The 15,513-nt window shown below is 41.3% G+C and overlaps 1 protein-coding gene across 2 annotated transcripts in view; it reads right to left on the bottom strand.

The window, feature by feature from the left end:
- Window positions 1-15,245, bottom strand: part of GRIP1 (glutamate receptor interacting protein 1) — a 327,255-nt gene extending 312,010 nt beyond the window's left edge. For both annotated transcript variants that reach the window (XM_061368069.1, XM_061368073.1), the window contains exon 1: window positions 14,994-15,245. In XM_061368069.1, coding sequence (XP_061224053.1) covers window positions 14,994-15,048 — 55 coding nt within the window. In that variant the 5' untranslated portion in view covers window positions 15,049-15,245. The remainder of the gene's footprint in view (window positions 1-14,993) is intronic.
- Between the last annotated feature and the right edge of the window lie 268 nt (window positions 15,246-15,513).

Genomic DNA, 15,513 nt, shown 5'->3' with positions numbered 1-15,513 from the left:
GCTCCATCCCTGGCAGCGTTCAAGACCAGGTTGGACGAAGCCTTGGGTGAGATGGTTTAGTGTGAGGTGTCCCTGCCCATGGCAGGGGGGTTGGAACTTGATGATCTTAAGGTCCTTTCCAACCCTAACCATTCTATGATTCTATGATCCCCACAAGGAAGGTTACCCTGCATCTCACTGATACAGAGTTTATTGCATTGAATCAGGAAACACTAGATATGGCCACAAACAAATCAGACGAGAAAGACCTCTGCCCCGATGAACATGAAAAACGGTGTTCCTCTTTGAACATTTTCTCACTCATTTCCTTTCTGTTAAAACAAAAATCAACCAAAATTAAAAAAAAAAGGAGATGTATTGCAGTAGCTGAAATATATTAAGGAAACAAACAATGACAAATTATTAAGCCATTCAACAAGACTACTAACATGTGAAGACATCAAGGTTAATATAACAAATGAAAACACAAAATATTAGATAAACTAGGGGCTTAGAGAGGGTAACTCAGGTAACTGGAATAACTTTTTGTCTAAGAATTACCTCATTTTAATATAACTAGAAATAATAAAATATAAAGCCACATTTTGAAAATGTTTATTAAACATTTTGCCACAAAAGAAATTAAAACATCTGCACAATGACATAAGACATAATTAAATCAGTTTCAAACAACTTCACCCAATAAATTTTTGCTTATTGCCAAGTTTAAAAATACTAATTTGACTTTTAATGAATAAAAACTACAAATGCTTTTCCCAAAACACATCACGTTCTGAATCTCAAATTATGCTTACACAGCCTATACTGTGTGTAAAGAAGCAGATGAAGGAACCACTAGACCCTTAAGTTGTTCTTTTCTTTAATCAAAGTGACATTGTGTTAGCATATCCTTGAATGGACAAACATTACCTCACATCTCTGAACACCACAGCACAATCTATTTACTGTATCACATTCGTAAAATTTTTTTTTTTTTCATTTTTTGTTTAATAAAACATTTCACAAAGAAACACTAATCAGTCTGAAGTTTTCACCATTGCCAGTTTAGTAAGGCTTCCATGGCAATATGTTCTATCTCTTTGCCTATCGGTATTTTCACTGAACTCATACTTTGCCTTGAATATCCTAATTCTTCCCATAACTGCCCTAATTCATTGCAACCTTGAAATACCACAGAAGAGATCAATTATATCAAACCATATCCCAAACTCAGTATCAGGAAGAAGTAGAACACAATGCTGACAGCTGAATGGAGAACCTAATATAAAAAACCTTTATTATACCAGATGATAACCATAGCTTAAGGAAAACTGAAGGGTGTTCATGTGGAAAGTGCAGTACCTGCTCAGGTCAGAGGAAATGAATGGCAAACACTCTGTGTTACACAGTATTGGTGAAGCAACCAAGGAATCTAAGTCCATCACTATCAAAAAGACAACCCTAGAAGCTAAGTAAAGCACAACTCTCAGAAAAAAAACACAACATCATCAGTAAAACCTAAAGGTGTCTGAGGCCAATCTCAGCAACTGTCTCCAGTGTAGTCCAAATTACTTGGACATCAGGAGGAGGGGTAAAGATCAGCAACTAAATCGGTTTCTTACAGATGAGCTTAGAATCATGTAGGTTGGGAAAGACCCCTAAGAGCATCAAGTGTAACAGTAAACCTAACTGCCAAGTCCAACTTGGTACTGTTCTTCTGCACATGCTTATGTACCTTGGCATTGTACATTTTGGTATTAGCACAGAAGACTTCTGATAAAATTTAAAATTCCTGGGTTTTTTACACGCAAAGGAAAAAATTGCCTCCTCTCTTCTGTGCAACAAGTCTCATAGATTATCAGCCCGCAAACTCTGCAAGGACAAATCATAAACTTGCTCCTGGAAGACCAAATAAGCAACGGCTCTTTTGTTCTTGTCTGCCTTTTATGCAGCACCTCAGTTCAAAGAGAAAGATGACATTTTCAATATTAAAATAATGCTCCTGTCTCCCCAGATTGAACATTTATGTTCAAAAGATGTTTGTAAAGGACGTTTTTTTCAGTGAAACCTTCAATAAATACATTGAGATGCACCAGTAGAACAGGAAACTAGCATATACAAATAAATATTTATATAGTTTATGACATACACCAATATTCCTTACCAGTGCAATACCAAAGTCTGTTTAGAGACGTATGAGTATTTCCTGTTAACAGAGACTATTGGAGGATTTTAACTGACTGGAAAGCTATACAGCACTAGTAGAGATTTATGGCAGTGTCACACTGCAGAATAATATTGGGTTTATTCGGCCTTTTTATTATTAATCAGCCTACTCCATGTACGACAACCTAGAAATGAAGTTCCCATTTGACACTGGCTTCCTGCTTCTAAGGATGAGCAGGTGGACTTGGCAATCCGTCCTAAGTATTGTATTCAGTTATGTGCAACTTTTCTCCTAGAACAAAGTGCCTCTTATTGTTGTAGTCATATTTTCTAATGAACTATTAAATGAAATCTTGTAAGATTCCTGTGCACAGGAAAGACTACAGAGCACAGTGTTCCAGTGTTTGAAGACGACAGCATGAGGGAGTTCAAACTGCAAAGCAGATGTCTGCTGTGATCTTGCACCAACCACACCTCCGCCCCAATTTTTTCACAAGATAATGTCTACCTCGCTTTAACGAAGAAAGACTAAGTTTTATAAACCACTGCTGAAGATGATGAACCCTACTGATGAGTTAATGAGCTGAAAGTTCTCTCTTCTGCTGGACAAAGCAGAAAACACTAAGATTTGTTTGGGAGTGTTTCATGACTTTCTGTGGAAATTTTAATACTTCTGTAATTACTTAGATTTCAGCAACACCTCCCAGCTGGCAAAGCATTTTCAAAGCACAGACAACACATCTGAAGTACACAAAAACAGAGAGACTGGAATACAAAATCAAAGTAGTATGGATTATTCAGAAGTATATGTATTTTAAACTGCCTGGGAATGAAAGTACAAAGCACAATAGCAGCATTGCTGCTTTTAATGCCAGCTCACAGTAACAGCCCCAGCGTTTAAATTTCTCTTTCTCAACAGATGATTTTCTCATTGCATCCAATGCAGCATTCTAGCTTTCTTAAAAAAAAAAAAAAAAAAAGCCAAAATTGTGGCTGTTCCAAATGACAACAGCGCAGGTAACACACTGAATGCCCACTTTCACCATTCAACAAAAAAATTCTCATCGATTTCAGCCGAGATGCTACCCTATTTTGTACAGTGGTCACTTCTGTTTCCAGGGCTATTATATCATATATGTACATGGGAAAAAAAGTTTCTGTTTTTTAAGGATCCACAAAAAAAAAAAATTGGAAACAAGTAACTATCAGTGTTTTCACTCTTACAAAGATTATTCCTCCTGCTATGATATGTAACAGCCTTTCTGTGATAATGAATCAGGCACCTCTGGAAATGCAGTGGGATTTCAGACCTATTCGGGTAAATGGCATAAGTCACCTCTGGTGATAAAACTGCCAGTTCTGAGTATACCTTTATTGCACATTACTTTCATTCATGATGCAACATTTTTCAGTGAGTGGAAAAGATGTTTTTCCACCAGAAGAAAAAATATGAAGCATCTTGCAGTTAGCACACATTTAACTTTTCTTCCAACAACGAGTATGAAGAGTAAGAAAAGGCCTAAATACAAATATATTCTGGAGAAAAAAAAAGGCTTTTAATAAAAAGAAAGAGAGAAATTTATGATGTTTAAATACCTTTTACTGGCATTCCCTCTCCCCACAAAACAGTATTAGCACATAATACAAGAATGATCTTTAATGAAAGAAACTTTCTTTTTAGAATTAGTCTTTGATGCACTGAAGCATGTAAGTTATAAGCCTAAATTTAAGCACACTGACTTCAAAAGGGTTATTCATTCTCAAGTATCCATACACACAAGTAGCAAAGGTTTCAATGCCCTTGACTTAGAGATCTTTTAAGATTGGTATCAAATATACTGGGAACATGTGCATTGTCCACTCATACAGTTAGAGATTAACAGTTTACTAAGTGTCATAATCTTACTCAGGAAAACATGTGTATGTTAAATACTTTCCTGGATTAGGGACTCTATGCAGGCCAGTTTGCTGGCTCAAGCCCTTCATGCACATGATCTGCTGATAAACAGATCTCTGACATATTATCAATTCATGATAAGTTTTTGTTTTTCTTTTAGTCCTTAGTGTGCTATCGATTGAGGCAAATTATTAATATTTGATTATCAACTGGAATCCACATGCAAATAAGATAATAAATGTGTTTGAATTTAAACCCCCCAAATCATTACAATAGCCTAAAAATTGTTCTGTTTAAAGGATACTGCCACAAACCACGACTTCAGAACAACCCCAGGAACACACCTTCACTTATGATCCCTGTGTAGTGTATTTTACTAGCACAGCATGCCACAAAAGGTGTATTTTTTAAGCACAATTAAAATGCTTACCTTTAACTTTGCAAACCCCTTAAACGTGTGCAACCCTGGGCATCCTAATTGTGAAGGAATAAGCTACAATTCAGTATAAAATCCCCAGAAAATTACAGTACTTTCATGTAACTACATAAAATCCAGATTTTGCCAGTTGGACATTTAGAAGTTTCACATAAAACATACAGAATTTTCATTTTAATAATTTAAAGCTAAACTAAACAAGTTACAAAAAGACAATTCATGTAATTATTACAGGCAGCTAGCACTAAGGAAATAATAAACAACACTTGAAACAAGTCAGTTAAAGGTTCATTTCCTTCACAGTATCAGCCTAACCAGCAAAGAGTTATTCAGTTTCACTGAACAGGCCCACCATGCTACTGCTTTCTTTTTATACTGACTTCTTTCTTTGCAGTGACAGGAAAATTAAATATGCCTGGTTAGAAAAAAGTACTGCCAACCCTGGTTAGACCTCAAAAAACACAAGGAATGATGGAAAAGGAAGGAAATGTCAACACCAGCCTGATCTATATTCTAAGCTGGGAAAATCAAAAACATTAAAGACAAGTTTTTCAGATGACCTGGGACCCCATAACTCAAGTACAAGGATGTTTCCTATATTTAAGTCACCTACCTGAGGTCATCCTAAAATTCTCAAAGGCTGTGTTATTTAAAATTACTTCAATCACTTCACAGAAAAGAAACATATGTGTAGGAATGAATATGGCTTCTGACACTAGTTACCCAGTAACCTGATCTTTGACTGAAATACAACACAGAGCCAGCAGCTGAAACTTCCTCTTCAGTTTGAACAATTTAATGACAGAAGGCAAGTCATCTGAAAATTAAGGCTGTTTTCACATTAAAGTGTTCTGAAAAGCAAAGTCAGTTCACACCAAATATTTAAACAAATCGCAGCAAACACATCTAAAATGTGTTTAAGCCGAATGCTGAACTAATACAATGCGTACTGTTCATTCTTTTGGGTTGTTGTTTTTTAAGCAAAGACAAATAGTGGCACAAGCATGTGCCCAAATCTGCGGACACGGGAAAGCAACACCTTAAATAGATAGGAAATCTCAAAAATTTTAGGGCTAGTGCACTCGAAACAGAGAGGGTAAAAAAAGCCTGAGTTAATGCCTCATTTTTGTCAGCAGCTGTAATGACAGGAAAGCTCGGGAATACTGAAACCTTATAATATTCAAATAAAGATAACATGAAACTTCAGTTACAAGATGTGTTTGTTCAGTAAGCAAATGTGAACGCACAAGACACCAGCTGTGTTATAACACTCTGTTGGTGCAGGGGGTGAGGGGGGTGTTCTACCACTAACATTCCTGAATTAAGTTATTCACTCACAAGATCTGCAAGAATAAAGCTACTGAAATATCCTTACACACTATCCATTTCATTCTTTCCCTCCCCTCTCCATACAGCCACTCACACCCCAGCTGAAAGCTTTTAATCAACTGCTTCACTTTTGACATGCAAATCCTGCAAGTTTATCTGGCTCCTGCACATTTTGCAAACAGTCCTACAAGAGGTGAAGTTAAAAGCGCAAGAAATTATCATTTCAAAATACATTTCTTTAAAAAGGGGAATACAATTTCTAGGTCCTGCGAAATAATGATGTTCGTAGAACCTTTTGCAACACAGTTCACTTGAAGCCTGTATCATACATATTGTTTATTTGGTTTGGGATAGGTTAGTATTACCAGAAAAGAAGTAAATTACAAGTTTCCCCACAAAATGGGATGTTTTATCAAACACGTCAGGTATTTTGAAAAGACTCAGGCTCAAATCTTCTCATTGCATTCAAAAACATCGTGACAAATACAAACCCACCAGAAAACATACAAATACAATAATAAAACTAGCAGAAACACATGAAGGCAGCAACGTATTTTGGGGTTTTCTCTGACTTTTCAGAAGAAGCCTTGTAATAACAAATGGCCTCCACTAATCACTAAAAGGACTCAGTACATTTGCTGGCACAAGTGAATTAACCTCCAGAATCCAGCAGAGTTGCATCCATTTACCAGGCAGTGAATTTCACTCCCCAGAGTATTTTCCATGTGACTACCACTCTACTTTCTGCCCAGCTGTTGTGTAAATAATCCATTCCTAACACTAAAACAACCCAAGCACTTCACTGAAAATGCCACTGAAATTAACTTTTTGTCAGAGTAATAAAACAGTGTGTTTATTCCGCAACAGCCTCATTTCAAACTCAGGTCCCAACCCTGTCATAAGGAGCGTGGGTACAAGTGAGGACAAAATCCTGTCAGCTAGCAATGCTTAAAAGAGATTTTGAGAATGCGGGGTATAGCAGCCAGCTTGATGCAACTCACTTTTTGGAACCATCCTTTGCTTTACTCAGATGCCAAAAATTCCTCTCAGGAGACACAGCACCTGTGAGCGCCAGCTACTGATCTGTAGTGAAGAGGAGCTGGTAATCATAGTGAAAAACAGCAGCAGCAGGGGAAGCTCCTCTTTGCCACAGCACTACAAAGGACACAGTATCTGGTTCACAGGGATGGTAATTCGAATAGAAAAGAATAACATAATCCAAACAGTCCAAAGGTGTGTTACTCCTAATTTAATAACAACTTTCAATAAGGATTTCTGTTAGCAAACATGATTGCTCTGAACTACAGGCTGTCACTAACCCAAGGACTCCATGCACCTTCTTTCTTCATACCTATGCAGAACACATTCATCCCTGAGACACTGTTGATCACTGGAAAAGGATATGGCATGAGGCTAGCTGTTTCTACAACACACACACACACACAGTGCCAGTTACTGTTCCTGTTTGCCTCCAAAAGACTGTTCTCAGGAATACTGTCCCACTGTAGAAGCAGCTAACCTGACAAACAAGCAGTGGGCTGTGGAACACCCAGTCTCCATCACAGGCAACTGTAGATGGCACTACTTCTGCCTCGCTAATTGATATCCATAGAAACAAAAAGCTTGAAACATGAGAAATCATCTCGGATCTGGCTCACTTAAAACACATGCTCCAGTCACTGATACATTCTTCATTTTGTTGGTTAAATGTAAATGTGATGGATCTAATTCAATACATTACAGTGGGGGACAGAGAGATCGCATCTCACTGTACAATCACCTACCATGAAACTGCTTCAGGAAGAAAACGTGACACTACATAGTGTGGCTCGGTAGAAAAAAATAAGTGTTTTACAGTGTTTGCCTTCCTAGGAAGGACAGTTACTGGGAGGATATGCTCTGGCAATACTTTATAGTGTCAAAATACTGTCTGCTAATAAGGAAACGTTTGTGTTCAGTTACAAAACATTCAATTAGCATCTCCCAAAATGGTGCCATTAACATTCAGTCTCATCCCACTGGTAAAGAAAAAATAATTACGAGTACGTTTCATTGACTGCTATTTTTAACTGCCATCATCGCATTTCTATCTTCACACTTCAGGGAATAAAGAAGCTATGTTATTTTCAGAGAAGACTTTAACTTTGGTGAGACAACTCTGGAACTCCCTAAATGTCTGTGGGATTCCAGTGTGTAAAGAGGGTGGTCAAGCTATTAAAATACTCTCAGCAGCTTTCCCTGCAGAATCTTTCTGGTGGCATTTTGCACTGACAGCAAGACATAAAATAAGGCATAAAAAAAAACAGAAGATTGAGATCTTCTCAAGGGTCAGTCCTGCCTGCTTTTCTCAATTCCTGTGGTTAATTTCCTAGGAGAGAAGACAACAACACTCCATGTGAAACGTCTCAGTATCCAAGTCGTCAGCACCTACTTACCTGGTTTGTGCCCTTCACATGTTCTCTCAAAATATTTCAAGAGTAAGCAAAGAGCATTGCTTCTAACTTGGGATTAGTAAAAAACACAATTAGCACTGATCATGGCTAAAAAAAAAGGGAAAAAAGGAAAAAAAAAAACCCCACACAAAACCCAACCAAACATTAGATCATCAGCATCATTCAGAACCGTAAAATCTGGCCACCCTGTACCACAGGACATGCCAGAATGGTTTGTGTTACCCAGTCACCCAGCACAGTCCCTGCCAGCACGACGACGGAAGGAAAAATCAGTGCAGTGATACAATAACCACGATTACTTGCATGCAACACAAATGCAAATGTTACTATTTTACCCTGAATTTTACAGGGTGTCACGCTCATCTTGCCAGACTGAATTGCAGAGCAGGTGATCACCGTGCCTTCACCCACACAGGATGCTGACACATCTTGTTAGGCTGCTCTTGAGTAAGTCAGGACGGACGGTACTCTTGACATTTCTATGTGTTTGAATGCCACTCAAATGGCTTATGAAAAACATTCAAACAACACAGAATTTCACACCCACAAACGTAAGATCCTTATACACAACTGCTGACTCAGCACATCCTTTTTCAAAAGCACCAGCATGATTAAACAGGGCTCAGATACGAGCAATGTGGAGATGTATCATCCAGCCTTGCCTCCTGCAGCCACTTGAACTCAACAGTCTTGGCAAGTTCTTCATGGAGAACCCTGAGCAGTGGAGGGATATAGATATATGCTGAGATTCAAGAAAAGTTGCCTACACCTAAATTACTGAACGATCTAACACTGAAGCTTCTGTGTTTCAGATTATGCCCAATATTTCAGTGCACAGGAAGCTCTGATCAAAAATTTGTGTTCGGAGCTTATACCCTTCATGGCTCCCAGATACCTGCAAAAACAGCTGTGCCCATCTCTGGCAAATATTGCTAGTGCTCCAGATTCTACATGTTGCAATCACTGAAGACCATATCTTCATGAAGAATCTGTAACATTCATCAAATTATTTCAATACTTTAGGCCATAAAATGCTGTTAATTTGGCTGTACAGATCACAGGAGATGTAGATGCTTTTTGCTTATTCTCAGTTCCTTTGATGCTAAAAGGACACCAGGGAGCAATTGCAGCCTCTTTTCTACCCATGTTAGAGCTTTCCTGGTCCCAGCTGGTTTTAAGAGAATGAAAAAACTGACAGCACCTGTGTTCTTTGCATGCTGATGAAAACCAGCTCTAGAGTGTCATCTTATCCCAGCTGGCAAGTGGTCTTTACCAGCATTACATTTAGCAAATAAAGACCAACTGTCCAAGACATGGTTCAGTTAGTTAGACTGAGGTGAAAAGAGACAGAAGCCCTGACAAATGCAAGATATAGACCATCTGTAATTAGTATTTTGTTATCAATATGTCTTATTATTAGTGTTTTCCAATTCAAGGTTTAGTTATAGTTTCAGATGCTACTGGAGGACCAGAAGGCTGCTAGTTAAGCCAGCTTCTGATGTTATTTCAGCAGTCAGATAGTGATGTTTCCTTCTATTTTTGTCCTTAGCACTGTTATTCATGTGGTCTTCACCTTAGATGCAAGCAACTACAGCATGCTTTGCACAGTATTACTGACCAAAAGTCCCAGTTATTCACACACTAGATAACCCATCTGAACTCCACAGTAAGTCTCGTCACAAAAGGTTTTCTGCCATACGGTTTACACTTTAACTTTTCAGGAGGCATGTGACACAAGTGAGAAAACAGATAAAGGCAAACAGAAAACCTTTGCACAAGGTTTCCAATCCTAGGTCTCTGCCTCTCACTTTCTTCGGTTTCTGAGGACCCACTTAAGCTCAAGAAGCAAGAGATTCCTCTGGCCTTAACAGGCCAGAGCTTAAAATACAACGAAGAGTCACGCTCAGACTTCTGTGTTGAAAATCTAAACTAATTTTTAACATGCACCTGGAAAGAGTATGAAGCAAATCCTCTGTTAAAGCTGCCTCATTTGATCAGATGTGTATTGCTAACCCACAATAATACAATTAAGTGCAGTAACAAGCCCACAGCTCTCCCTTATCTGAGAAACCGATTCTCTTCCAGTTTAAGATAAGCACACAAGCTCACGCAGCAATAACCTCAGGGACAGATGCTTGTTGTCGGAACATCCTCCATGAGAACACACTAATTTTGTACTAGAGGCAAGAGTCACAAAATACTTGCTTATTTTTTTTTTATCCTTGAGCCCTGGGCTTTAAAACATTTCCTAATGTTGCCTTTAAAATTCCTAAAGTTCACCTACTTTAACTGTCAAGAACTGAAGACAGAAGAGCAGAAAACAAAGACACAGTCTTTCCTTCTTCCTCAATATAACTGAGCTACCATGTTAAGCATAGAGGCAAAACAACTATTTAAGGCATAATACTTTTTTTTTTAATAAAGACCAAAGTATACTTGGATGCATTCTTAAAATTAATAACCATGTACATTAAGGGACCTCAAGCAGTCCCACAGTGAACATACAAGATATACAAATACTATTTTCCATACTCCTGTCAAACCTGATCAGCTATAAAGTTGAAACAGGAGTTCCATAAAATACTTCCATTTAACTTGATTGGGAGGAATACTGAACAAAATTAATTCCAGGAACATTTTTCTTCTCAAAGTATTTGCTTAGATGTCACCTCAAAAAGTGTTTTAGGTGGTTTATAACAAGATTTGATTTAGCATCTTAGGCAGAAAATTAGGGAGGGGGAAGCATGACCTGAATTTTAAATCGCACTGTCTAATACTGGTAAGTCTTCACATGTCATGTTTGAAATGACAGGGTTTACTGCATCAGGCATACGTTACACTTGTTCTACTCAACACAGGGCACAATTTCTGTTCCCTAAAGGAGAGGACTCCTTGTGATAATCATGGTGGTGGGAGAAGAGAAGTGACACAGCCACTGCAGAGCACTGCTCGATTACAGAGCAGGCAGTAGAAACCCAGTAACTGCTGCAGTGTGCACAAAAAAGCAGCTATCCACTTCCTATTTTAAATATGGTCTCAGCCTCTAAAGAACGGCACAATGTGATTTTTCAGTTGACGTAAGTATTCCACATGATTTCCACAGTGAAGACATCTAAAAATACTTGTTGAAATACCACTGATTGCCACCCCTTGGAAAAAAAACTTCTCCACAAAGCAGCACTCTCACAAATGCTAAACCCTACGTGCACATGCACACTCCAATACTTGAAACATTAACCTAGGTTATCCTCCTTCACTCAAGGTATCCATTATTGCCAAGGTGAACCAACAGTGTTGACTATTTCTCTGCTACTTCATTTCAGTTAGAACAGCCAATTTCCATTAGCAAACTCCTGGTTCTGTCAAGTTTCTGGATAACCTCCATTCCAGTGCATGACTTGTAGAAGCAACAAATACAGGCATTCAGCATGGAAAGGGGACTCTGAAGCAAGGAAGGGGGAATCAAGGATACCAATATACTAAAATAATCTTGCTTGGAGCAATCCTGCTGTGTCTGCACAAGGATATCAGCATTTGCAATATCCCAACAGCTTCTGATATTGAAACAACAAAGTTCTTAGATAGTTTTTTGAGTCCTCACACTCGAAACAGGCTGCTGCAGTAGCACCACCATCCAGTTCCTGCCATACCAGATGAACTGAGCACCAGGGGAGACACAACAGCCTTGAGGTGCTCCCCAAAGCAACACTGCATTGTTTTAGACAAGATGAGAGTATCAGCATCCAGTGAACCCTTTTTGCTAGAGTGTCTCAGGAATACAGGGAAATTTCCACACAGCTCTCACATCCTCTCTGACAAGTCCACCCACTTCCCACCTCTGAAGCCTCACATCTCAGCACCCACAAATTCTATCCTTTCCACAGCTGAGGACACAGGGGACTGATCAGCTCTATACAGGTGCACGCACAGGACACAGAGGCTAAAGGAAACCTATGTGGAAAGAAGGGAAAATGCCTGAAGAAAGACAGTCTGTACTACGCACTTGTAGCTCACCACAGGGAAACCTTTGCCTTCCTGCTTTTCCCAGCACCTTCAGTGATGACTTCTTTTCCAGTTCAAACCTGCTGCTACAACTAGACTTGAAATTAAAGCTGCACAGTAACTTTATTATGACAGGGAAGGGGGGGGTATGGACTGCAGAGACAGTAAAGCTGAGACTGAAAGGGAAAGCCAGCAGGAGGCACATGGATGAGCCCCAATTATTAAACTACTCACTTAAAACAAGCGGTTTAGTTTGGTTTGTGGTTGGGTTTGGATTTTTTCTGTTGTGGGTTGAGGTTTTTTGGTTAGGTTGTTTTTTTTTTTCTTCTTCTTTTTTACAGTCTGCTTTGGGAGTACTCACCACCAAGAAACTTCAGCACTAAATTAACAGAGCAGTTTCACGTTGTTATATAGCAAAATCAATACTAGTCAGCCCTGCTGGTGTTCGTGGGGTTGAATAAAGCCTAACTGCTCTCGCTAGAGGAAAACACTGGTTTAAGCAATCAGATTATAGGTACATAAAAATCAAAGAAAATACACATTAAATGTTTCTTATTCTTACATCCTATGTAAGTACTATTATCCAATATAAACATGTGTTTGGGATGGATGGATAAATGTATATTTTATATCCTATATAAAAATGCACTTGTATATGTGACACAAGTAAAATTTATATCACTAAACATTTCACATTAAATATTACTCCATATCTAAATCACAGAAAACAACTGGCTACCATGTTAGTATAAAATAACATTATTTACATTCACCAGTCTGCTGATAGCAGGATGTACAAAAAACGTTCTGCAGAGTAACTGAATGGAAATATTTTCTAGAAACAGAAGGGGGGGATGTTAGCACAACTGGCTTTGAACCAGAATTTAACTGTATCTGTAATTGCCTTTTAACTCAATGCCATACTAAACTCCTACATTAGCTAAAGATGCACCTTCATTTCATTACTGCATAGGCCATTTTTCTGGCTAGTTCAAAAGCTTTATTTCATCTGGTCTTCATGCTCAAGGACCATTACATTCAACATTGATTCACTATTTTGACCATTTCATATTTTTCCAAGCCTAAAGCAGAAAAGTTCCAGTAACTGGAATCCTGCTAAATTACTATCTAAAATCGAGCAATATACAATGCAACATACTTTAGAAGGTAATAATTTACTTTAGGCATGGAAGAGCCTTTTTATTTATGCAATAGGAATACAATAAAAAAAGCATCAGTGATAAGACTGTTAACACATAAAGCTATCCAGCTTCACAATGAAGATGAAAGAGATTAAAGACAAAATAAGAATAAACAAAAACTGCTAACAGATCAGCATTCTAACCGGCATTAAACCCATCAGAGCAAAACCATTACCGTGACCACATGCTACAGCTCATGACAACCTTTATGCAGAAAGAAATGAGAAAATCCAGTTTCTGACATAGCCAGATTAGACCCTTTCTAAAGTTTTCTCATCTGTAAAACCATCGAACATATTTTGGCAACTGTCATCCATCCTATTTCTGCAATTCCGTAGCTACACAGATTCCTGACATTAAGAAATATTACCACAGATTTTAGTAGTGATGGTATCTAGTAAGGCAAAAGACTAAAAACCTAGTTTTACACAGCCGAAATACCTGCTCTCCCATTTCACCAACTATGTTTATGTCATACGCTGGCGATGAACTTCCCATTAGGGATAGCATTTACCAGTCCGAAGCAGGGCAGCAGTTCTGCCACAGACCTGCACTTCGAACACAAGGCGACAATACTTCCTCCTCACAGCACACAAAACCTCCTCCTTTTTAAGAATCGGGGAATTTTTGTCCCTAGCAGTACAGCTAGCTATCCAATACCGCAGCGACCAAAACCAGACGTCCTACTGCAGGACTCCATATGCTACCGTGGAATTAATGACCTGTATATCAAAGATATGACGGGCATACCTAAGAGTTCACAAGTGTAACCGATGTACTAGCCTTTTCTCCTTTGACTCACAGACTGAGGACAGAGCAGTAACATGACAATTTCCCATGACAAACCCTCTTTGAAGAAACACCAAAGTTACGCTGTTATTAGCATAAGCAGACGGTTTATTCTGAAAAGCTACCACAAACTACCTGCCTTCTGCCGGTACCGACCACGGCGGAGTGACCCGAGACCACTCCTCGGCGGGACCGGCGGGGCAGCTCCTGCGGGCAACGCTCGGCGCCAAGGCGCGATCGACACCGGTTCGCGGACAGCGTTCGCGGCTCCGCGGTGCCGGCGCCCCCCGGGAGGGATGGGACAGGTCCAGCCCCGCGCCGCCGCCGCGAGTGGCGGTCCGGGGGTTGAGCCACACGCGCGGAAGTTTCACGAAGTCACTTCGAAGCCTCCCCCCTTCCTTCCCGGCTCATACCCCCCGGCTCCAGGAGCTTGGCGCGGGATGCGGAGGGGGGGACGGGGGGAGAACGCGGGCGGCGGCACCCGGAGAAAAGTTAGTTGCTGCGGGGCCCGGCCCGGTGTGGTCCCCCCAACCCCGGGTGCCGATCTCCTCCTCCCGCCGCCCCGCGCTCCCCGCTCCCGCCGCGGCAGCGGAGCAAGATGGAAGGCGCGGGGCCGCCAGCCCGTCCCACCGCGGGACGGCTACCGCCGTGCCCCGGGGATGGGGAAGGCGAGGGGACGATCTTCCCCTCCCGCCCTCCTTCCCTTGCGGTGTGTGCCGCCGCCCGTGCTCCGCGCTCACCTCGCTCCGGCTCGGCTTGCAGGCAGATGGGGATGTTCTTCTTCCAGCCCGGCATGGCTCCGCGCTCCCCGCTCAGCGCTGCGGCGGCGGGGGGCGGCTCATGGCAGGGCGAGGAGGCGGCGGCGGCAGTGACCCGCGCGGGGGGAAGTCGGCTGCTCCGGCGGGCAGCAGCGGAGGGGCGGCGGCCGCGCGGCGGGAGCGAAGAAGGGAGGACGGGGGAGGGGAGACGGCGGAGCTCCGGCAGCTTGGGAACGGGAGGGAGGGCGCGGGGTGGGGCGCTCGCTCCGGTTCAGCCGGGGACCGGAGGGAGGGGGCGGGCGGGCGGGGGGGAGGATTGCGGGATGGGGAGGTGCGGATCGGAGCCCGGCCCCGGCAGGTGGGACCGCCCAAGCCGGCGGCCGCACAATGGAAGGCCCGCGGGCGACCCTCGCCCGGCCCCTCTCTGGCACGGCAGGGCCAGGTGGCGCGGGACGGACGGGGCGGGACAGGAGCTGTTGCCGCCGCTGCACCGGGAGCAGGC

Source organism: Neopsephotus bourkii, unplaced genomic scaffold (genome assembly GCF_033783945.1).
Source record: "Neopsephotus bourkii isolate Nb327-2 ecotype Australia unplaced genomic scaffold, CSIRO-AGI_Nbou_v1 NB_1423, whole genome shotgun sequence".
NCBI classification, from domain to species: Eukaryota; Metazoa; Chordata; class Aves; order Psittaciformes; family Psittacidae; genus Neopsephotus; species Neopsephotus bourkii.
Note: the sequence above shows the minus strand (reverse complement) of the source record. Positions and strands in the feature narration are given on the sequence as shown.